The sequence below is a fragment of the Sparus aurata genome, chromosome 12 (assembly GCF_900880675.1).
Source record: "Sparus aurata chromosome 12, fSpaAur1.1, whole genome shotgun sequence".
Lineage (NCBI taxonomy): Eukaryota > Metazoa > Chordata > Actinopteri > Spariformes > Sparidae > Sparus > Sparus aurata.
The window spans coordinates 20,968,448-20,993,760 of record NC_044198.1 but is presented as its reverse complement, the minus strand read 5'-3'; the positions used below and the strand labels follow the sequence as shown (position 1 = coordinate 20,993,760).

Here is a 25,313-nt window from a genome sequence, read left to right as displayed (position 1 = left end):
CGGGTACGGCAGCCGTGTGGTCCAAAACGTACCCTGCCTGACGTGAATGTGGAGGAGCTCACACGTTAGCGATATTTTGTGCTCTCTGTCCGCAGCGACCACCTCTCAGGACTTTGTATATGACTTGGCATCACCTGGCCACATAGAGGAGGCGAAGATAGGTGGTGTTTTGTGACATAATGGGTGGAAAGAAGAAGAAATCGGCGGCGCAAGCGGCCGCTCCGTTGGCCCCGGCGGCGGCTGGAGCAGCGGCAGCAGCAGCGGGGAGGACTGGTGCTGCTGCAGCGGGGAACGGCGTGGTGGTGGAGGAGGCGAAGAAACAACCAGGCAGCAGCAAACAGGCTAAACCAGGCAAAGAGAGCAAATCAAAAGGTGGGTGTTAGCTGGTTGATGTAATAGATTCATAAACACGACTGGTTACCAGTCGCCAGTCAGTGACGTTGTCGGAAAAGATGTCGATACGGTCATTTTCATGCTGTTGTTATGTGGAGGTGTTGGTACTGTCATGTTCAGCCCTGTGTGTTGTATTATATTTGTGAGATGATGTTAGTGTACTTACACTGCAGCACCTAAGCAGAATAAACATATCTGACAGGTCACAGTTTTATAAAGTTCTCTGTTGCCTTTCTTCTTCTCATAATAAGACACTTTGCAGCTGTTGTATTTGCAGCTTATGAGAAGGGTAAACAAACTGAGGTGACAACATTAGGCAATTTCCAAACAACACAGCCAATCATGTAACCAACTGAATACATAGTTATCAGAATAAAAACACTTGATGGGTGGTGGAGCCATCGCATTTGAGACATTTATGTTTTTTCCCCCCTCCAGCTCCAAAGACCTACAGTCTTGCCAACGCGGCCCAGGTTGACACGGGTGGAGTCTCCGACAAGTCCATTCTTAAAGTAAGTCACTGGTTCCCTTCTGTTTGTCTATTGTGCAGCTTATAACACAATAATATACCATACATAGTGGCGTAATCTCATCCCATTTTATCAAGTGAAATTCGCACTGAAAAACACTGGAAACGTTGATAGTGATTTGGCCTTTTAAAACAGGTTACCATCCAGGCTGACCTGGAGAAGAAGATCATCAAGCTGATCAACGACTTCAGAGAGGAGAATGGCGACAAAGGGCCCATATCGGGCAGACTTACGACCAAGAAGTTGCTGGTAAAGACAAAAACGTCCCCCTGACACTGAGATTTGTTTCCATGACTGAACGTTGCGTTCAGGTTGTCTTGTTTGTGCCTCCAGGACCTGTACACAGCTCTGGAGAAGTTCAAGTTCAAGAGGGAGCACATTGAGGACGCGATGAAGAGCAGCGTGCTGTACGGAGGGGATCTCCACTCCGCTCTCGACTGGCTCTGCCTCAACCTTAAAGATGGTAACCGAGCGTCTGCGGTCATTAAGGTGTCATCACTGTGTAGCATCAAATCTGTGACTTCAATTTTCTGTTTTTACATCAGATGAGCTGCCAGATGGTTTTAGCCAGCAGATGCAGGAGGAGAACCAGAGGAGCAGGCCCAGGTTCCAGCCTCCTGCTCAGCAGAAACCTGCTCCAGCAAGCCCCAAAGCGCCCGTCAACACCCACAGAGAGACCGCCAAGGTTTGTCTGTGTGTTTATTCTATGTGTTATGTGTTAGCCATACAGATGTTGTACTCTTACACCAAATGTACCTGTATATATGTGGTGTTTTGCCAGGCGACAGAGAGGGATGAAGCTGCGAGCATGAAGGATTGGATCTTAAGGTATGCAGAGCAGAGCAGTGAAGATGAGGAGGAGGAGGAGGAAGAGGAAAGAGGGAAGAAGACACACAATCCTGAACTGGATGAAAAGTTTGATCCAGTAAGTTAATTTAAAGCTACTTAAAACTGAGATCTCTTTTTGAAAATGAAAGGAATTGTTCAACATTTTTCGAATGTGTGATCATTCCCTTTCTTGCAGAGCTGTTCATGGACTCTGAGAGTTGTGTCGTTGTAGTGACGTGGTGTACTGACTGTGTGTTGTTTCTTGCTGTGTAGAACGACAGGTATTTGATCCTCACCGCTCAGCTGTATGACGCCAAAGATATGGCAGCTACTGCCAAGACAAAGGGAGACAAGCCAGGCCAGAGGATGGCACAGGACAGGATACGCGTCATACAGCAAGGTGAGTGTGCCTCAGTTCTCACATGCAGAGATCAGAGAGATTCTTCCAACATACTGTCTGACTTACGTAGAACAATTGTCTTAATGTTTAGAGTTTAATACCGTGTGTTCCTCAAAAACCTAATCAGGGAGAAGGACTGCAAATTATGCATCACTTGTATTCTAGATACAACAATGCCAACATGTATAGTCCCTGTCAATTGAAATCTGAAAAATAAATAAACGCATTTCCTGTTTCTAGAAATGAAGCAAATGGAGTCCCACCCGGTCTTCAACCCAGCTTTAAAAGTGGTCGACGTGCCTCAAAAGGAAAAGAAAGTGCTTCCTGCCAAGGAGGACAAAGAAGACCTCAGCTTCAAGTTATTCGAACAAGCAGAAAAGCAGCCGCCTGCGGAGAAAGGTTAGTTCATCATGTGACTTCAGCACAACACGTTCAAAGGTATTTTTTTGGATTTAGCCTGAATAACTTCAGGTTAAAATTGTAAAACTGCAATTCATGTGTAATATACGGTAAAGTATCTCTGCAATAGATGTTCTATACATGTAGGTCACATCCATATTGCCATCCCTAGCCACACAGAGGAGTCTGACACTTCACCTGCGTATTAAATGTATTATTATGGTATACTTGTTCAGATCCCTATTAGCTGTGTCCTAAAGCTACTCTTGCTGCAGTCCACATTCTAAAAAAGGAACATGCATTTAAAAGACATTGAACATAACACTTCAGATGTGAATATTCTGATTTATTAAAAGAAAAAAGTAGTTTTCACATATTTGAAGTGTTGTTGCTGGTAACCATATTATTCAGGTTTTTATTCATTTATTCAGGTTCAGGTTTCTGGGAAAATGGATAAACAGTATTTACTTAACCCATTTTTACTTTAAACTACAAATAGACAGGGCTTTGAGAAAAAAAAAGTCCTTTTAATGATGATTTTGTTCCTTCGCAGTTGTGAAAAAGAATGAGCCAAAGGACATTCGCAATTTCGACTACACTGCTCGCAGCTGGACGGGGAAGTCCCCCAAACAGTTCCTCATCGACTGGGTCCGGAAGAACCTGCCAAAGAGTCCAGCACCGGCTTTTCACAAGGTCGCAGCTGGTCGATACTGGAGATGCAAGTAAGTCAGCAGTTCTTTGTTATTGTGCCATACGCTCTGTTGTTTTTAGTCAGCATATAACTAAATATGAGGATATTTTGTTCTGATTGTATTGATCAGGGTGCGTGTTCAGAGGCCAGATGATGTTCTTGAAGTCTGTCCGACGATCCTGACTGAGGACAACATGCAGGCTCAACATCTGGCAGCCACGCTGGCCCTCTACACCCTGATTAAAGGACAGGTAATGCATGCGGAGGATACCTTTTGTTGTTTTTGTTTCAGCTTGACTCACATTTTCTGTTGTGTCCCCATTCATCTTAATAATTAATTTACTCTAACCACCCCACAGTCGGTGCACCAGCTCCTTCCTCCAACCTACAGAGACGTGTGGCTGGAGTGGAGGGACAGCGATCAGCAGAAACAGGAGGAGAGCCGCACTGCTGCCAACAAACCTCGAGACCAGTTCATCTCGCGGCTTCTGACCAGACTCAAACAGCAGCAGAACCAGAACCAAGAGCAGGAATCTACATCTCAAGGCCAAGTGGGGCAGGGCGGGGATGCAGATGAAGAGCCCGAAGAGTCCTGGGAGAACCTGGCTGGACTTGATATTGGGGAGGGAGGAGACAATCTGGAGGACAAGAGTGAGAAAAGAGGCGTGAGGAAGGAAGGGGCAGCAGCACTTGAGGCATCCAGAGAGCTCTTAAAGAAGCTGAAGAACTCCTCAGTGGCCCACAAGCTAAAGGTAGATATCCTCAGATGATTTCATCTTAAAAATACACAAACTGATAGCGAGTACTTAAACCGCTATCTTTCCTTCAAGGCAGAGCGAGAGCAGCTTCCCGTGTTCCAACACCGGCATCGTGTCCTGGAAGCTCTACAGCGCCACCGTGTGGTGGTGGTGGCCGGTGAGACGGGAAGCGGAAAGAGTACTCAGATTCCTCAGTTCCTCCTGGAGGAGCTGTTAACGGGAGGTAAGGAGGCTCAGCCCTGCAACATCGTGGTGACGCAGCCCCGCAGGATATCAGCCATGAGCCTGGCCTGCAGGGTCAGCCAGGAGCTCGGCTGCGAGGATGGACCGGGGTCGAAGGTGAAATACATTTTTAACAAGACGTCTCAATTCTTGATGTACCTTTATGTGTGTCTTTGTGATATTGTGGGCTGAAAGGATACACTGTGACCTGCTTTAATGATCATGTTTCATGTTGAAATCTCGTTTCAGTCGTCGCTGTGTGGGTACCAGATCCGGATGGAGAATCAGTCTGGGGAGTGGACCCGCCTGCTCTACTGTACGACCGGAGTTCTGCTTCGGAAACTACAGCACGACAAACACCTCAGCTCCCTGACGCACATCATCGTAGACGAGGTACAGGCGGTGTCATGATGAACTGGTCGTCGGTTTCATGCTCTTGACAGCCATCAATTAAATTTTCAAATGATATCCTCCACACCAAAGCCATATTGTTACATTTAAATAATTGATTTAAAATGTAATCACAATATTTCACCCTGTCAACTGGGAATAAAAAGAACAGTCACTAGATGGCAGAAAGGTGCTTTATAATGACAGCTTTATAATGACAGCTGGTGCCTGCAAAAAGCCAGCAAGATAATAATTTAGGAATGAGCAATATCTGTCTTTTTCAGCATATATTGATAACCAATAATAAACTGCTTCTCATCGTGATTTCTTTCATCATCAGTTCGTGATTTTTAACAAGACACTGAGTTGGAAAATCTGTTCTAGTGCTTTCCTTTCATCATCCAACGATCCCTACATCCTCGCCTCTAACTCCTCAGGTCCATGAGCGCAGTGTCCAGTCGGACTTCCTGTTAACCATCCTGAAAGATGTTGTTATGAGGCGATCGGACCTGCAGCTGATCCTCATGAGCGCCACAGTGGACTGTCAGAAGTTCTCCAGCTACTTCAACCGCTGCCCCGTCATCAGCATACCTGGCAGGACTTTCCCAGTGGAGGTCAGAGGAGCTTCAGTTTGTGTTTGTGGATATCAAAGATACGCTGGAGGTAGCAGGATATTCTGAAGCTCCTGTGTTTTTGTCTCCAGGTGTCCCACTTGGAAGACATTGTGGAAGAGATCGGCTACGTCCTGGAGAAGGACTCAGAGTACTGCCAGAGAATTCTTGAAGACGAAGAGGAAGTGAGCATCTCTGTCACGCAAAAAGGTGGCAAGACTGTGCAACACCAGGTAACACCGTCTCTCTGCAGCAGTAACACAGAATGCATGGCAGTGGTGTGTGTTCTGTGTATGTGTAACCCTGCCTGCCTCTTCCAGGAGATGATATTGAGGGACCCCTCTTCCGGCTGGGACCTGGGTCCAGATCTGGACCACTTCAGCAGCAGGACTCGGCACGTGCTGCAGTACATGAACCCTAATAAGATCAACATGGACTTACTGGTTGAGCTCATCGCCTACCTGGGTACAAAACATCATCTCGCTTGTGTCATACAGCACAGTGCACTTAAGTCTTGAGTTAAATGTTTGTATTTCGATGCTCTGCCAGATAAATCCCCACAGTTTGCCGAGTTGGATGGAGCCATCCTCGTGTTCCTCCCGGGCCTGGCTCACATCCAGCAGCTGTACGACCTGCTCTCCTCAGACAAGAGGTTCAAAGACAAAAACAGGTGACAAACACAGACTGATGTAATATACTGTAATCCAGTGTGAGCTCAAAATCACCAGGTGAAATGCACAAACTGTTCTTGTTTGTTTTTATTTGGCTCACTGTGGTTTATGACTGGCTCTTTTAGGTTTAAGATTGTCGCTCTGCACTCAACGCTTTCGTCGAAGGACCAGGGTGCTGCTTTCACAGTGCCACCTGCTGGAGTTAGAAAGGTACTTTATATGATGAAGCCTTCAGTAATAGATACACAGAAAAATCAGAGTAATGTTATGGGATTCAGCACAGTCCTTTTTTAAAAATCTCTGTTGCCGGTAAAACTAGAACTAGAACTGATTCTTATGATTGTTTTGTTTCTTTTTAAAACTTAATCATGTTTTTGGTGCTCCATTAAAAATAACATTCACAAGTTCTGAAAATGTCTTTGCGTCTCCTTTAGATTGTCTTGTCGACTAACATCGCTGAGACAGGTGTGACTATCCCTGACGTCGTGTTTGTCATCGACACTGGAAAGACAAAGGAAAATAAGTAAGGCCACCTGAACACTGAACACCAGAAAAATCTGACATATCGTGATGTTGTTGTTAGATTTTTTTATTTATAAAGTTAAAACAGATCGTAAACTGAAGTAAACTGCCAGATCTTTTTCATGGATTTAGTCAAAAATAATCAAAACATTGATTCTATGAGGCGTAAAAAAAGTAGTGCTGTGATTTAAATGTGACGGGATATTTTCAAGGATTGTAAAGTGCTTGCATATTGGATAAAGCCCTGGAAAAGCTTTATATAAGCTCAACAGGGTTACAGGATGAAAAGTCTACCGAATGGTGTTTCAATTAGTTTTCCTTAAATATGTCATCCTGCTGTAGAATGCTATCCGGAACATAATTTAGGTTGTTTATATCACAGACATATCTGATTTGATGTGATGAAGGGCAATAATAATTTAAATGTATGTTTTGTGTCTAAATATGCTATGTACCACCGCTGCAAGTTGCTGGAAAGCTTGAAATTACCGCTTGAAAATGCTCTAATAGTGCTTGAATTTGACGATGGGAAAGATGTAGGAAGTCTAGACGTAGGAGTAGTGGACAAATGTCAAATCTATCCATCACTCCAAACCACATCTGCAGCATACATTATGTGGGAGCAAGATCTGTACCAAATTTCATGGCAAATTGTTTCATGGCAAAGATGTTGAGATATTTCATTCTAGACCAACGTGGTGTAATTATTGGCCTCTAGCATGGCTGATAATTACATTAATGGGACACGGTGAGTGAATTCTGTTGTAGAGATCTGACTCCAGTCTGCTGTGTCACTCAGGTACCATGAGAGCAGCCAGATGAGTTCTCTGGTGGAAACATTTGTATCCAAAGCCAGCGCCCTCCAGAGGCAGGGGAGAGCAGGACGTGTCCGAAACGGCTTCTGCTTCAGACTCTACCCAAAGTTCAGGTACGGAGGGTGGTGGTGCATCATGGAGCAAAAAAAGGAACTATATAATGTAGGTCAGACTCCTGTTTACAGTCCTGTGCTGATCTGTACTGCTCTTGTTTAACCTCCTCAGGTTTGACTCCTTCATGGATTACTCCATTCCAGAGATACTTCGAGTCCCACTGGAGGAGCTTTGCCTTCATATCATGGTATATAAACCGTTCTGTCACCATATATGGAAACATTATCGAAGCTCCTATTTAAGATGTTTTCTCCTCCTCTCTCGCCTCTGGTAGAAATGCCAGTACGGCTCCCCGGAGGACTTCCTCAGCCGGGCGCTGGATCCTCCACAGCCCCAGTCTGTCAGTAACGCCGTCAACCTGCTGAGGAAGATCGGTGCGTGTCACCCCAACAATCACCTCCTCACCCCTCTGGGACTCCACCTGGCCAGTTTGCCCGTCAATGTGAAGATCGGCAAGATGCTCATCTATGGAGCCATCCTCGGCTGCCTGGACCCCATCGTACGTCCCACCGCCTCGTTATTCAGAAAATAAAACACTAGTTATCTAAGGATTATTACTACTTTATTATCTCACTATATATTTGTTTCAGGCGACCATCGCAGCAGCCATCACGGAGAAGTCTCCCTTCTCCACGCCGATGAACAGGAAGGAGGAAGCCAACCTGGCCAAATCAGCCCTGGCATTGGCCAACTCCGATCACCTGACGATATACAATGCATATATGGGGTATGGACAAAGACAGACTGAGTGCAGGCAAAAATGTGATAACACTACTTGCTCAACACCTCTCTCTACTTTCTGTTGACCTGTTCTTCTGTTAACCTGTCGTTATTGTCAGGTGGAAGAACTCAAGGACTGAGGGACAGAGAGCAGAAATGTCCTACTGTAGGCAACACTTCCTCAATCGTACGGCTCTCCTTACAATAGAGGTAACGCACAGCTGCGTGCACATTCTTTACTGCGACTCTCAGTTTGAGTCAGATTATGTCTCTCTTCCACCTCTTGTCTAATCTCATGTGTTTGACTCTTCTTCCCAGGATGTGAAGCACGAGCTGATGAGGATGATGGAGCAGGCAGGTTTCTGGTCGTCGCGCTCCAAGCATCAGGCGGCCGCTCTGCCCAAGCAGCAGGTCTCAATCCTGAACGCGGTGCTGACCGCGGGGCTCTATGACAGCGTGGCCCGGGTCTTGTGCACCCCCTCCGTGGACGTGCTGGAGCGAGTGGCCTGCACGGTGGAGACGCCCCAAGGCAAGGCCCAGGTCCACCCATCATCTGTTAACCGCAGCCTGCAGACACACGGCTGGCTGCTGTACCAGGAGAAGGTACGGGGGAAGAGTGTACATGTCTATCATCTGCTTTTTTGGGTCAATTTGGTGCTAATTAAAGTCAATCCACAGGTGAAGTACAGTAAGATCTACCTGCGAGACACCACTCTGATATCTCCTTTCCCCATGATGCTGTTCGGAGGTGAGATTGATATTCAGCACAGAGAGAGGCTCATCACTCTGGATGGATGGATCCACTTCCAGGTCAGAGGTCACCGGGGTTTCTCTGGTTTCTCTTCCGTAACAGCAGCAGCTGTTTTCTTGCAAATTTGAATTTGTAGGCCAATGAATTAGATCTTCGTCCAGGTTTATTTTATTAAATCCATGTTGTTCGCCCTCAAAGGCTCCTGTTCGGATTGGTGTGATCTTCAAGCACCTCAGGAAGCTAATGGACTCACTGCTCGAAAAGAAGCTGGAGAACCCAAGGATGAGTCTGGAAGGTAAACCCGAGCGTCTGCATACAACTTATGGCATGAAAACTGCATACAAAATACTGATTGACCTGTGTTTATGGTGCATTTCTGACAATAATTAATCAAATTAATTTCCGTTGCTCTCTACAGTTTATAAAGGCGTGGCCAAAGAGTCGTTTTACATCTGGAATTTATATTATTAGCTATAGTCTTCCTCAAAGTTCCCATATTGTGCTCATTTTCTGCTTCATACTTTTATTCTGGGTTTTTAATAAACATCTTTACATGCATGATCAAGTTAAATAAAAATCTTCGTCATTTTTAGTTTTTCAAGCCAAATGACCGTTCTGTTGTTTACAGATAGAATTCTGTTTTGCTAGTTTTGAAATATATGTACATTTCTGAATAAAATCACATTTAGGTTAATTATATAAAGCTAAACAGGTTTCAAGCTGATGTTTCTGTGAATAAAAATACAATTACATTTCTGTTTGGTTTTTTCCTATATCTGATTTTTCGTCCTTGTCTGTTGTAGGTGAGAGGACCATCCAGTTGATTCTGGATCTGATCAGATCGGAGCACGGCCACTGAACAACCTGCATCCCAGTACATTTTCTTCCTCACAGAGACTGGATGCAGGGAGTGCTTCCTTTTTGTTCTCTGTCCCTTCAGACAAACAGCACCCAGCATACGGAGAGCAATCCTAAAGACAAACTCATGGATACGAAAACTCTTACTCACATTGAGGCTGACTGTATTATATGAAGTGCAAAGACAGTGCTGAAATTCGAGAGGACAAATCATTAAAGAGAAAATTATGTTGCCAAATGTGGCGGGAATAAAGCTGTACACCTTTTTATTGGAAACTTTTATTGTGTCGTGGTTGATAGTCAAAATAAAATGCTGCCGTCACAAGTACATAAATAGATGGTGGTTGTGGAGGCAGGGACAAAACAGAGATTAAAGGTAAAACTGCAATAAAATCAGGAATAATCACAGATTAGATGAACTGTGAAAAGAGAAATATTCATACAAGTTTAATTTGATACAAAACCAACACCAGGCCAGCTGTACACAGAAACGACTTAATCCATCTTTACTCCTGCAGTTTCAAACTCAGTTTACATAAATAAAGCAAACTCAAAGTGCAAATATTTGAACAATCCTCCTTTCTCACAATAGAAAAAGAGCCTTTGTTAAGCACATTCATTTAAAAAGACTTTCAAAACTGTGTTGCAGGCTGAGTGACAAAGAACAGAACTTAACTAAGGAACAGGGTGTGAAGTAATCTCTATATGCACACTGTGAAGACAAGTGTGTGTGATCACCAATCACAAGATCGCTGTCAGTTGACAGACCACTCTCACATCTAAGAGGAAATGAAAACAAGTTAGCAGATGACACGTCATCTTATTTTTTAAAAACTGGATTGAAATGCTGATCCACAAAATAAATACACAACTGACAATAAATTACAATGCAATCATGATGAAGATTGAGCCTTGTGCAACATAAACATGTGGGTAATAAATACGCTCTGTATCCAGACAGGGGAAGTGACATGTTATGTTTATTTTAGCTGGGTGTCCTGTTACATGTATTATAATCTGATTTTCCAGAATGTCCTTTTCATCAAAATACTGGATCAAAGACTTCATTTCCTAAAGAAAAAACTACAATGACATTTACTGTTCTGTTTATAACAGAACTAACGTAATAAAAACATGCATGGACACAATTATCACACTCATTTCCATCGGGTATATGTCCTTATCTTTACAGGAAATACCAGTTGAGGAAGTGATTACACTTGTGTAACCTTCATGTCCGTTACAAACGGTACAACTTCAACTCGTCCAGCTGATGTGTGCGTTAGTACTGGATAACGCTGTACCCTGCGTCCTGCACCGTTGAGTAGATTGAATCACCTGAAATCAAAGCAAAGATGAAAGCAATGTGGTTGAATAAGAAAAGCAGTAGTAAGGGTGGACATTTAGTTTATAATAAAGTAAACATGTACCGCTGTGATCCTACCCCTCTCACTGAAGTTACGTAGTGCAGAAACAAGTGATGGAGGGAGACATAGACACCATTCAAAATGATTTTGAAGCTGTTAATTTAGGTAAAACAGTTATATAATGTTGATTTATTATACAGTAAAATGTTCCATGATTTGTAGACGATTGTTCAACACTTACAATGAGTGTCACCTGACAGAAATGAAAGAGGTTTCAGTTGTCTTAATGTTAATCAGATGCTATCCACCAGCTACTTCAGCGACTGCCCCATCACCACCATTGGAAAATAAAATAATATGGTGTCCAATAACAAAAGTGTTAAAGGTGCACAAAATGAAAAGAAAGAGTCCAACAACACGGCGCTACCATAAATCAGGCTCAAGGTCCGTGATAGAGGAAACCATTCAGTAACGGTTCTTGCGCGACTTTCTATTCTAATAGGGAAGCTCACCCCTGCCTTAAATCTACACAAACAACAATATGGCCGTCATCTCCGCACCAGAGAGGAAAATCACAACAAGTCTGGTCATATTGACAGCTTCAGTTATGTGAAGGGAGAGTTAGCTTTGCGATGTAGCTTGTGTCATGAAGGTCATGTCTCAGATTAATACAGATGCCTCTGTATGATCTGAGAGAAGATCCATTAAGAGTTACTCTTAATGCCCCTCATTGTGTTTGATTTGTGTTGGTTACGTCACAAAATGAAAACTACTTCCAAAACACTATTTTTGGTGTTAAGGAAGTCTCAAGTTTGCTTTGTATCATCTTTTGTCTAAAAGGGGCCATCAGAATAAACAGGAAATGAAAGTTCCCCTAGAAGCTCTAAACTCACTTGCATCCTGCCATGACCAACCACAAGCTGCTCAAACCACAAGCCTCTTCCTCATAAAGCAAGCAACACACCGCTCACAGTCAGTGAGTAAAACATACCTCTACTGTGGTTTGTTGGATCAGGTAATGGTCCCCTCCTGCAATATCACATCAATATAGTCTGTGTTCTCAGGATGAAGCAATGAACTGAATGAAATATTATATGGAAGGGCGGATGAATAAACAGAGTCGCTATCTTGTTCACCTGGTTACTGGTGGAGGCAGTCGAGAGGGTGGAGGTCCAGCTGGAGACTTTTGACCACTGTAGAAGTTCTCATACACAACAGCAGCTGATATAGAAGAAGACAGAGATGAATCAGTGCATGCTTGTGTTTTTCTGATAGCTATCTTCTTCCATGGGTGTACTTTGCATCCAAGCACTGGTTAATTGTTAATGAACATTCCTGTGTTTATACCTGGTGGTTTGTCACCAGTCCGTCTGAGGTTTATGAAGTGCTCAATATCTTCCTGGACATCACACTGCTCCAGTGACTTTCTCACTTCCTCATACAGCTGTGAAGACACCCACACCCCCACACACACACACACACACACACACACAAAGACATAGACCGTAATAAACAAGGTCAGATGAAGCCACGTCTTTAAAGATACGCTTGGAGATTTGTCCAAGAAAGTTTTTCATTTTAGATTCTTCATAATACATTTTTTCTTCATTAGTGAATGAGTTTAAACCTGCATTTTCACATTAAGTACATTAGTTTGATCCATTGTTAATATAAAAATATTGATGACTGCAGCTGTGAAGTTAGAGTACCTCATCACTGCTCACACACTGCTGGGAAAGCTGGTTGAGGTGAGTCCAGACTGTGTTTCTCAGGAAGTTAATGCGCTCCATCGCCTGTTTCTCAAACATCTGTGAGGGGAAACATGACAGAAACTTTTAGCTCATTTACACAGTATACATACTGTTAGTCCAATTTTAACCTTTGTAATCTTTCAAAGTCTTACCTCACAGGCCTTGATATGTTCCTTCAGCCAGTCATCGTGAACCTTTCCCAGTGTGGTCACATTCTGCTGATACAACCTGTCTGCCAGTCAAACACAAACATCAGTATAAACAGTACAAATATGGCAATAATACCCAAACATACTGTATTAAACACACAGTCTCCCAAGTGTTGTATCATAGTATTAGCACTGTAGTCATATTCAAATCAGCCTGGTTAATGTAAAAAACAAAGTTCCTCACACATCACTTATATCGATCTTAAGGGTTATCTAACAAAACTGAGAGCGACTCAGTGAGGCTGTTCTTTGGCACAGCAGGGCTTTGAGCTAAATGCATATCTCAGCATGCTAACATGCTTTGAAGAATGATGTTCACATGCTAATGTTAAACAGGCTCAACCATGTTCACCACATCAGAAAAGTGTGTGAGATATTTGGTCATGAGTACTGAAAAAAATGTGACGCTAGCTGAAAAGTTTTTTTTTGGAATAGAAATTCAGAAACTCAGAAATGTAATACTTACAATATTGTTGAGGTAACAATACAACATTATATATATTTTTTATTTTCCTAACTTAATAAATGAGCCTTCCTCAGAGTAAAATAAGGTCCCAAGAACACAGTTTGAAGTGAGAAAGGTGAAAAACTACCTATTGCACCTTGAAGGGATCACCTGAGTTAACGGTATTCCTCTTGTGTGGAACATGGATGTGCATCCAAAATCACATTGTGATCTATCCAAAAGCTTTTGCTCAATGTGACTAACAACCACAAATGTGAACCTTTGTTCAAAGGTTAGAGGTCAAAAGGAAGGGGATCTTCAAAATCATAAAGATTATACTAGTGTATAAGTGTGTTGCATGAATTAAAGGCAACATGTAGCAGGCTTTTTTGCAAACATACCTGCTTCTTCTGCATTCTGTTTTGCTTGCTGTGCTTTTGCGTAGAGCTGAAAGATGATGAATAAAGAACACACTGTCTTTAACATCGGATCTAACGCATAACAATCAAAGAGCACAGAATTTACTGATCAACAGATCATATGAAAAGTGTCTCTCGGTTGCATCTCAGGCAAAAGTCAGGCACAAAGTACACGGAGGAAGTCTGAGGTACTAAGATAAAATGGAACATGTTATTGTTATCACATTCATGTTTTAACAGTAGCCATATCTGCATCTGAGTCTAAAGTGAGTCAGCCAGATAGGACTAATCACACACACACACACACACACACACACACACACACACACACACACACACACACACAAAGTAATGATTTCTTCCTTTCTCTTGTTTCACATTAGGGGACAAACACAGTCTGAAAACTTTCCCTAAATGGGACATGAGATGCAATAACGCTTATCATAATCTACTCAGAAGCATTGTAATTATTTTTATAACATCACATGGCCAAACAGCACTACAGTGTGCATTTGGCTTCTAGAAATCTCTTTCCCACACACACTCTAAATGTTGTGGATAAAAGCTTTCTAATCGGTCTTTCAGTGGTCCATTAATATGCTGTTTACATCCTGTTTATGAATGAAACTAACAACTTTTATCATTACTGATTCATCTGAGAGAGTCTTTAAAATGGTGAGAACTGCCCATTGCAAATTTCTAGAGCTGAATCTGGTGTCATGAATCTTATTCATGATGTATGGCAAAGCCCTCAAATCTTATGAAAACTATCTTAAATGATAATGGAATATTACAATTGTTTCCATTAACTAATAGCACGCCTTCTCTTTATATTAGGCGACTGACATACTATTGTATGGCTCCAAATTTTTATGTGATGTGGACCAAAATAGGCTAAAAACAACTGTTGTGCGAGTCAAAATGTGGAGAAAATAAATGTTCCAAGGTTGTATTTGATCCTTTGTTGTAACATATTTTATATCCATCAGAAGCTCCACTTCTATCACTCTACCTTCTCTATCTGCTTGGTGTTGTTGGTGTTGGCGTTTCGGTTCACGTTCTGATCTGCTTCTTCTTTATCTCGGCACTTCTGCTCGTACGTCTTCTTTGTCTGGGGACAGCACCACAGTCAGTATTAAACATCTACAATGCACGATAAACATTTATCCCCACAAATTTGATTAAAGGAAGCAGCACCAGCGGAACTGGATCAAGTCTGTCACAAGGTTCATGGTGTACCTCCCGGCCGATTTAATCTACTGGTATCTAGTTCTGTGCAAAGTGCATGAGAAGTACTTCTTCTTTTGGCAGTTATTTTCACGGTGTTAAATGATGCCACGTGGAAAACTTCGTAGACTGGTCAACACAACTTCCCTCACCAAAGAGGAAGAACGGAGTGACCATTGTCACTTTTTTCAGAGCGCAACTGAAACTCTTCAGACATTTATCATAAAAGGACTATCTGCCGTTGTCACTTTGTTCACTGGCAGTTCTGTAAAGATGAAAGACTGCGCCTGACTGAGTGAGCATGTGAGTGAGTCACAAAGCTATATTATTAGACATTCAAGTGCTGCTCTTTCAAAGAAAAAATAGGTGACATCAACAGGATGCCTCTAAGCTTTGCTCATGTCTGTGCGTGCCACCATGAGCTATGAGTGCTCACAGTGGGCTATTGTGCTATTTTATTGTGGTATTCTCTGAAATGCTGGGGGGTGTGCACAACAAAACATTATGATGAAGCGAGAAGTCAAGAAGCACTGCCATCAAAAACACCAGAGATACATACATACTTTGCTATACAGCTCCTCAGTGCTCAGATCTAGTCATAGACATACTGGATTGCCATCACACGATCCCAAGTCAGTTTTAGGAGCAACAAATACATTCTATCGAAACGTAGGCTGAATATCCTGTGAACAACTGAACCCTATTTACTCAGATATTATTCATTCAAATGTAGATTTTTAGGCTCTTTCTTTTCACGTTTTTTTAAGCATTTAAAGAGAAATGGCCGACTGTTTAAAATCCTTGAGCTATGTTAATCTGGCAAATGTTTTTTGCTTTAATTTATCATCATCAAGTAAATGTTAATGGAAGAATAGAAGATCAGTAGAATAATGACACCATCAGAGTCTAGATTGGGTCCCTATAAACCTCTCTTTCACTATGCAATTTTGATTTCCTCCAGGCAGGAAATCTCCTGAAAATGAAGGCGGACAGCAGCAACGATATTACCGCTGGAAGACGGTGGAGGAGGGAAATAGTCCTTTTGAAACAAACAAACGAACAAACAACAGCCTTTGAACTTGTAAAAGTTGAAATGAAAACCCTGGTCTGAAAAATTGATGATGATGACGTGAACGACTTCCCCAGGAGCATGCTGACCATACATGGTAGTGTCTTATACTAGGTTTGACCTAGTCTTTCCTTTCCTCTTACCTTAAAGGTAGCGCAACAGCAGTATTAGTATTTACAAAATAGGAGGCACATCGCAGAGAACCTGTAATGGACGTCAAACATTTCTACCCTGGTAAAGAAAGCTCAGAAACAACTGTATTTCTGAAAGGAAAATTAAAAGGGCATGATTTCTGTACTGAGTTCTTCTACACATTGGAATGGGATGGGAAGGCTCTGAACAGAACATTATTGGTAGCCATCTTCTGAGCATCAGTGTCATCGGTGAGGCAAGGTGTCTGCACAGAGCCCAAAGGATGCTGAAAGTCAACAACCACCCCAGCAACAGTCTGTTCATCCAACTGGCAAAAGATACAGAAGAACCTGCTGCTGTACCAGCAGACTGCGGAGTAGGTTCTTTCCTCAGGCTGTGACACTCTTGAGTTTTTCTTTTGTGGCATAAAATAACAACAGCATGCATTTCATTTGTAGCTGTAGAATGATAAATAATATAATCCTGATTTTGGCTTTGGTTTGGCAGATCAATCTCTATGGGTCATTAATCCTGCGTGTGACTCATAACACACTGCAAGGAAATGAAACTGAATAGTTATGAGGGGAAATCCAAAATTGCCCTTGTAGTATTTCATGTCAGGCCTTTAATAAATGACTCATATTTTACTTACATCCATTGTCTTCTTGAACTGTGAGGTCTTCTGTTTGTGGAGGGCATCCATCTGTTGCTCTAACTGAAATAGAAAAGTTGTATTCAGTTACCAACTTAATATGTGCTGCAAAATGGCGCAGTCACCTCAGTTAATCACAGTGCTGACAAAACAGCTAACCTTTTTCCTCATTTCTTTTTGTTTTTCTCTGAATTCTTCCACTTTCTTGGCCTCCTCCCTCATGCCGTGCGCCAGTTGTAAGTGTGAAAGGCTCACATGTTCAGTCTCTGCGGGGGTTAAAACATGGTTTACATTCTGAGCTGGACAGAAAAACTAAAACTGAAACAAACAGTAAATGTATTTTAAGTATTACTGAAATTTAGGACTTACGTAATTTGAACATATCCAAGGATTTTTTTAATGTGCTAAAAAGTCAAAAGAAAAGAAGATTAAAGAAGGATTTCACACAAAATTTGTATCTGATGAGTTCACAATGTGAGTTAAATACACACAAGACCCTTAGATATGAGCAACACACAAAGAGGAAATTAAAGCTGCAGTGTGTGACGTTTTAAGACTTTTCAACACCAGGCCTTTTTTATTCAGGAAACTGATTTTCTTTTTTTACTTTTGTAAGACCTGCAATGACTTGCTCAATGAATCAAACAATGCATTTGTTAAACAATATGTATTGCAATAATAATAACTCCAAAGGGTGCCTTAACTGAAAAGGATAATAAACCCCTGTGATTTCATGATTTAATAATAGCTGCCCTGTCTCATCCTCCCCGCTTGGTCTTCCTTTTTCTTTGCACAACACCTCCAAACAGAAACAGCAGAGACAATTCACACGGACTGCATGACCACAAACATAAGGGGAACTAGACTTGCTGATACAGTAACAAAATGTCAACATTGACAGATCAAATTTGACTGACTTTAACATCTTTAAGGAACTGCTAAGTAACGCAATCCCTCATTTCTGCTTTTGAACAGCCACAGAGTGAAAAATGACCCCAAGTTTGGTGACCCGACTTTAACATTCTTTTGATCTTTCTGTTTGCATTGGAACTGAGTCACAACTTAAAAGGCACCTCTTCACTTCTCTAAAGAAAGACTCTGTAAATAGTTCTGATCAAACACATAATAACAGCATCCAAACACTGTGGTTGCTTACTTCATCTCATTGTGTCCACACACCTTCTTGGACAAACCAAGGAGATCTTTGGCGTACTTCTCTTCAATTGATGCCCTGAAAGAAACAACCAGAAAAAAAGTGAGTCCAGCATGCAAACATATTGAATTTTGAATTAAGTGAATTTGGTCTCTATCAAATCAAAACAATAAACATTTGCTGGCTGTTGTTTGTGATGTGCAAGGTGGAGCCAGCAAGATCTGGAAGAGAATGTCAGTTGCTCAGAAATTACTTTCTAATTTTTGGGATTGAGCAAGTGGATTTTGTTTTTTCTTCACTCCTATTTATCAACCTGACTGCGGCAGCAATCTGCAGGGATTGTCAGGTGTTTATCTCTCTATAAAAGCAAGGAATCTCTGTCTGTCTGTCTGTCTGTGTGTGTGTGTGTGTGTGTGTGTGTGTGTGTGTGTGTATTTATCAAATATCTCTGCGGATCAGGATCAGACTGACCTGAGACTTACAACATGGCTGCTGCGTGTTTCAAGGGTGTGCGACTTCGCATTTGTTTGGACTGCAATGACACTGTTAATAAATTATTTCATAAATGCTTTACAAATTCGTGAGCATTGTCCACCGAGCCACCACAGTCACGTGCGCACCAGAGCCAATCACTGCAGAGCCCACCGCGACATCCCACCTTAAGAATCAAGCAGAGTTATACCTGCAGCTGCACGAGCTGGACTGGGATTTTGCCGGCGGTTCGGTCCCGTTCTGTTCGGTGCATCTAAACTGAATGTTGTGTATTAATGAGACTAAAAGAGTCCAGACCGAGTCTGTTCGGGTCTGAGGAGATCCGGAGACGCGCGAACAACAAAGTGGAATCGGAATCTGTGGATGTTCGTGTGTAGCTAGCCGCTAGCCACACGGCCCACCTCCCGAGGCGACGGACCGGACGCAACGGCACGTCCAAAACCGGACTTGGGGTAAATAATGTCCACCACACTTTTTCGCGAACATTGCCGTCACGTTTGCTTTGTGTCTGGTGCAGGAAGAAACGGTAAAAACAGGCTTTTGTCACGAAAGTGTCCAAGTTTGGTTGTTGAGGAACAGGAAGTTGTGTGAGGGACAGAGGCGGTGATGCAGACAGCGACAGAGAGAGCGAGTTTTGAGAGTTGAGAGATTTGTGACATATGGCGTGTTTGGAGTGTATAGTTAGTGTGTTATATGGTGTTTGGTGTGGTGTGTTTAGTGTGTTTAGCCTGAGGCATTGCCTGCATTTAAATGTAAATAGATACATATAACTGTACATTTTAAAAACTTATGCAAAAATGTAGCAAACAACAATTTATATTTGCATTATAACTAATGCAATTGGTTCATTAAACTGTTTGTGATTTTCACAGTAAAGAATAACTTTTTCCTACTCTGATTTTATGTTATTTTGTGATTTTAGGTCCATAGTGTTGATATAATATGTAAAAATAAAAAAAATAACTGTACAGTCACATATGCGAGGTTGTGCTGAAAATAATGACACCAAACAAGACAAGGTAAATAGTTCTTAAGGTGAAATAATATAATGGTATAATCAAAAGTTATATCCCTGACGTCCCACCTTCAAACACAACCTCATTTTGCCATCCATGAAAAAGCTACTGAACCTCCCACTTTTCTATAGGAATACATGCTTCCTACGGGCAATGCACTAGTATTCTGTAATGTTGGCAGCTGACTGGAGATGGAGGAGACTACTTGCAGACAGGGGAGAGGAGAAACAAAAGTTGATCTGAATTTAAACATACAGATACATACAGATTTAGTGGCAATGAGCCAAAAACAATTCTATATTTAATGATGCAAAAACACAAATCATCCTGCAGTCAAACATGCTTTGCTGATGGCAAATACGTAATTAAACAACCACCACTGCAGATAAAAATCTATCTGATGTGACTCTAGTCGTAAATGTTCATGGGTGAGATGAAGTTTTAAAGTTTTATTCAAGTTACCTTTCATCTCATAAACTGACCTCCCTATCCCGGAAGTAGTGGCAGGCGACCAAATGAAACGAACGATGTAAGCAAACAACTCAACAAATTATACAACATATATAGACAGAAGTCCTACATATATCTTCATTGGTTAAGAAAAAAAATCGTCATAGGACACAACCGGATGGATTCATTTTAGTTGTAATGATATACATTTTTGTTTAAATCATTTTACTGCGTCTCCATAATCCACAGGGCCATTACACACTAAAAGCTTAAATCAAATGACAAGGTTCAGTAAAACAAGGGATTTCTGTGAGACTGTACGTGTTTGTCTGGTGCAAAGGTTTGACTGCATGTCTGCACAAATAACCAATCTATATTCTTTTTTGCAATTGTTATTGTGATAGGAACAAATTCAACAGTAGACACAAACTGATTACTGATCCAAAGCTCCACTTTTAATAAATGTATTTAATACATTTTGTGACGACTTCTGGAAATCTAAAGTTTATATATGTCCATGTTATGTTGACTAAAGATTTTGCAAATATTATATATGCCTTACACTCACAAGCTCTCATTTCATCTCATACTGACTCTCTTTTCTTTCTTAATGTCACCTCTTCCATACAATAGCTCTAGCATTTGTCCATACTGTATTTTTTTCTTTTTTATGTGACTACCATTACAGTATTTTGCTAACTTAACTTGTACCCTGTGGTTTGAAAAAGTGCTTTTCTTTTCATTCTTACATGAGTACACATTCATGTATTTTATCCTATACCATGCGTCCCTCCTATATTCCCAGTTGTGTGTTTTTTTCTGCTGTGAAGATGCCTCTGCTCCCTAATCATTAACGTTGAAGTTGTTTGAATAATTGTACTGCAATTTAACCAGATAAAGTTAGTGTAGCGCCACTCGCTGCCAACTCCATTTGGATGTATGTGTGGGTGTGTGTGTGTTTGTCTGTGTGTGGAAGGGAGGAAGGACAGATTACTTATCAAATGAGGAAGGAGGAAATAAAAATTCAAATGTCCAACTTTGTATGACCCGATTATAAAGTCTACCTAGATGATGCTTCACAATACTTTATTTGTTATAAAAGGCGTTGGCGCTACAGTACTGAATGATAGGAAACTCTTCATTCTTTGCTTGTCTACCACAATTCAAATCCAAATGCAAAACAAGCTTTAATGTGGTCATTACAGGTCCAGATACAACAGTTGTTTACACCACAGCATTGACCGACTGTTGACTATTGCTGGCACTTTTTTTTTTATTTAAATGTTGAAAAAAACAAGCATACAAAGTACAACTTTCTTGAAATTATTTGCTCCTTCTCTCAATCTCTACCACAAACGAAGTCTACTTTATGATTTCTTTCTTCTATCATTATCATGGCTTATCACAGATATATCAGTATCAGGGAATTGTGTTTTTAGAGATTACAATGCAGAAAAAGATGCTTGTGATAATGTTTGTGTGATGTTTGATACACACGAATTTGGGGGATCATCGAATCACAATACATTAATATTTAAACTCTCTTCAAAAACACTTCATAAATGCTAGGACTGGCCAAGAAAACTTAATATCCCAAAATTTTAGACCAAAGGCATCGACATTGCCAGAAATACTGCAGAGAGGACTAGTGTTACTTTCACAAAATACTAACACAATGAGATCTTTGATAAATAATCATCAGTAAAAGGGATATAATGACTAAGTGGGTAAAGACAAGTACACCTGTCTGGTACATTCAGAAAATCACACCACTTTACTGTAACGCAACCTTTAAAACCAGGAAAAGACAACAGTCATGCCTTATCACCAACAACAATAACAATAAAATACCAATTTATTTTCCCAGCCCTTTCATCGGATTGCACAATAACAACTATTACAGCTAGTACCAAAACCAGCACAGCCGTCCACTAACTTAGAGCTGGGATGCAGATGCAAATATTTTGCTTCATCACATTTATAAATCATTGCCTTACCTGGCTTTCATGAAATCCTCCACCTCCTTGCATGTCCTCCTGCCATCGTTGAGATACAGGATGATAGCATCATAGCCACCAGTGGAGGTCAGGTCAGTGTTCTGTCAGTGAGGTAGAAAGTATTTAATTCAATTATACAAATATTATTGCTTCAAAACAGATTCCTATCAGACAGACAGCTCCTTCCCCCATTGCTCGGACCAACACCCATCCCTTTACCGTAAGAATATCAGGCTGTGTCTAAACTTGTTTTACTCTAAAATCACAATGAAGTTCCCGAGACAACGCTGAACACAGACAGAAATAAACGTCTCAACATTAAGATATTGGCCACAGAGTGTAAATTGATGTTTTCGACTGCACTTCTCCATAATTTAGGTAAGCTGAAGGTAGCAACCTATAATCAGAGACCTAAACATGCAGATGTCAAAATCTATCAGTTATTGAGTTCATATCTCCATTGAAGACACATGAGGCCACAAGAGTCCACAGGAAAATTTAGTCTGTCATTTAGCCAGAGATGGACCGTAACATGAGTATTTCCTTTAATGCTACTTTAAACCTCGGCTGTAATACAATTAAGAGAAAACACTGCAATTGTAACTCCATTACATGTATCTGACACATATAAAAACTACATACTTTGCAAATTAAGATTTTACAATATGATCTTTCTATAAAATATGATGCATTGCTATCAATTAAACTACCCAATAGCATGTAAAGTAAATTAAATGAACAATTACATGCAGCTCATACATGAGTGCAGGAGTAATACTAACCCTTAAAAAAAGTAGCCTTAAGTAGCATTTCCAATACAAGATTTTGAACTGTGTTGTATTAGTTAATTTACTGTAAGTAAATGATCTACATACTTCCTCCACCACTGCATACTATTCCTGCACCACTACCAGAACATAAAAGTGGAACTTATTTCATGAGGTCGAGAATAGTGTGTTTCTAATTCCCGTCACAGACAGATTGATGAGAAGAGAAGAGAAGAGAAGTGACAGCGAAACAGAAATTAACGCACTTGGTCAGTTAGCAAAACATATAAACACACCTGTTAACGGCAGGATTTACAAACCAGTCTGGCTTTTGTAAACCTAAATTAGATATTAAAAAAATTAATAATGGATAAAGAAAAGTCAACACACTGCAGGAGAAACTCACCCAGAAGAAGTCCTTAAAGCGTAGGTTTTTCATAGCTGCTGACAGGACGGGAGAGCCGTGTTTCAACAGGTCTATGTGCTCACTAACTGACTGACTGACTGTTTCTAAAGAACCAAGTGAGAGCTGCTGGGCACACCAACGGCTAAATTGACGCATGCGCAGTGATGATGATTGATTTTTTTTTTTCCCCCTCCTGTGCTCTTAGCAAAGAAACAATTTTAATTTTATATAATATAAACATAATATTTAATTAGCCTACGTATTATCATTATCATTATTATTACCATTATTATTTTTCGAAGTAGTAGTAGTAGTAGTTAGGTAGTTGGTTTGTAGTTATCATTTTGTTTGGTCTGTATGATGAAAATTACATGTAATAATAATAATGATAATAATAATAATAATAATAATAATAATAATAATAATAATAGGAAGAATGTGCTGCCATCTGGTGATTGATGGTGGTATGTTCATGGTTTACAGGTCGCCAGTTCAGGCGTAAGGAAAGATAAAAAGCAATTATAAAAATAATATGGAATATACTTGGCTGGAAAAGTATGCAAATCAACATTTTATCAACTCACAATATGCAAATATAATAGACTGTTCTCTCTCTGGACTTTAACTGGCTTTCTGTGGTTGGTATCTTTTTTTGTTGCTGTTGTTGTTTTGGTTTTTGGTTTTTGAATGTGGGTTATGTGTGCTTGGAAGTTGGTTAGCAGTTTTATTTGGTCTGTCTGATGAAAATTACATATGATTATAATAAAAAAGGATGTGCTGCCATCTGGTGATTGATGGTGGTATGTTCACGGTTTAGAAGTTGCCAGCTCAGGTATATAGGTACAAGTGAAGTCAAAAAGCACACGAATAATATAAAATATAATATAATTGGTGGATTTTTAAATATGAGAATATTTATAAATATTTACCTATTTATATCTGTATTATTTTACCTGCATGCTTATTTGGCAGTTTCACTCTTAAATCAACCAAACCTGTTGCTTTTATTTTGGTCGTTGGTTATATCATTTGTTTATTCTTTCTCCCAAAGGTACAAATACACACCTTGCCACTGCTGCACCCACCACCCACAGTGATAAGGTGGTATTTGTTTCCATGAAAGCTTGTGCAAGATATTTTCAACAACACAACAACAATTAGAAAGTCTGTTGACTTGACATACATTTAATCACATGAGCACTGTGCAGGTACGGTTACTCTGATAAGCATGTTCATAGTTCATATATTGAGCTTGAAAACACCTTCTCCCTACGCACTACCTTCAGGATGTGGCGATAAACTGGGGGGACAAAACATTTTATGACTCGGTTATCAGCAGCGAGGCCGGCGGCTCCACTATATTTATCTGACAGTTAGGCCTAATAGCTTTGTAGACACTTGAAGATATATCTTACATAAACATAATATATATATAATCACATTATAAGCTAATTAAACAAGTGCATTTCTAAAGATTAAGGGATAAGTTCTCCCAGAAGTAAAAATGTAGGCATTATCTACTCATCATCACGCTGATGAAAAGTCAAGTGACAATTTTCGGTCCACAAAACATTTCTGGAGGTTCCCATGACAATAATTGACATGAATGGGGACTTCTCTTAAAATGTAAAAAAAATAAAAAAATACTCAACTGGAAAAAAAATACAGAAAAAATGGCTCCATACACCTTATCTGGCATAATCAATCATAGTCTCCAGAAGCCAGCCAAGATTTTATTTACACCCTTAATTCAGACGTGGTGCACGCTAATGCTTTTAGTTTAGCTTTAGCCACGGTGGAGAGTTAAGCTTAAAAAACAGGTGTAAATTTGGGATCTAGGGGCTTCCGAAGACTTGGATTATACCAGACAAGCTCCATGGATTCATTTTATGTTTTTCTGTTAGTTGTTTAAAACAAATACCGATCTACTTCATTTGTTTAGGAGAATGCTGCAAAGCTGATTTGCTGTCAAGCTCCAGAAATATTGGTTGGTAGAGCAGTTAATGACTAAATGTTCTTTTTCATGGTGATCTTAAATCGGTGGTTCAAAACGTATGTGCCTTGTGATCCCTCCTGAGTCCAGCTTCA

The 25,313-nt window shown here is 40.7% G+C and overlaps 2 protein-coding genes across 3 annotated transcripts; one reads left to right on the top strand and one right to left on the bottom strand.

Annotated features, from left to right (window-relative positions):
• Nucleotides 1–3: 3 nt before the first annotated feature.
• Nucleotides 4–9,942, top strand: dhx29 (DEAH (Asp-Glu-Ala-His) box polypeptide 29). The gene is made up of 28 exons (XM_030436539.1): nt 4–372; nt 832–905; nt 1,059–1,172; nt 1,257–1,386; nt 1,469–1,608; nt 1,705–1,848; nt 2,025–2,151; nt 2,392–2,550; nt 3,104–3,272; nt 3,372–3,492; nt 3,601–3,993; nt 4,072–4,338; nt 4,471–4,614; nt 5,049–5,225; nt 5,315–5,455; nt 5,543–5,687; nt 5,772–5,892; nt 6,019–6,103; nt 6,328–6,416; nt 7,215–7,343; nt 7,456–7,531; nt 7,619–7,843; nt 7,935–8,071; nt 8,184–8,274; nt 8,383–8,667; nt 8,743–8,874; nt 9,014–9,110; nt 9,619–9,942. The coding sequence occupies exons 1-28, from the start codon at nt 180–182 to the stop codon at nt 9,672–9,674; spliced, it is 4,161 nt and encodes a 1,386-aa protein (XP_030292399.1). The 5' UTR covers nt 4–179; the 3' UTR covers nt 9,675–9,942.
• A 4-nt stretch (nt 9,943–9,946) lies between these two features.
• pstpip2 (proline-serine-threonine phosphatase interacting protein 2) lies at nt 9,947–23,382 on the bottom strand. Of its 2 annotated transcripts, XM_030436542.1 has the most exons (14): nt 23,226–23,382; nt 22,053–22,153; nt 18,101–18,175; nt 17,314–17,348; nt 17,104–17,210; nt 16,945–17,007; nt 14,877–14,975; nt 13,847–13,892; nt 12,944–13,023; nt 12,750–12,848; nt 12,388–12,484; nt 12,177–12,261; nt 12,032–12,069; nt 10,089–11,011 (listed from the first exon to the last, which is right to left on the bottom strand). In XM_030436542.1, exons 1-14 carry the CDS (start codon nt 23,379–23,381, stop codon nt 10,956–10,958), a joined length of 1,137 nt encoding a protein of 378 aa, XP_030292402.1. In that variant the 5' UTR covers nt 23,382; the 3' UTR covers nt 10,089–10,955. The 2 variants fall into 2 exon arrangements, with proteins under 2 accessions (XP_030292403.1, XP_030292402.1); XM_030436543.1 differs by lacking the exon at nt 12,032–12,069 and having other exon boundaries at nt 9,947–11,011.
• Nucleotides 23,383–25,313: the final 1,931 nt, after the last annotated feature.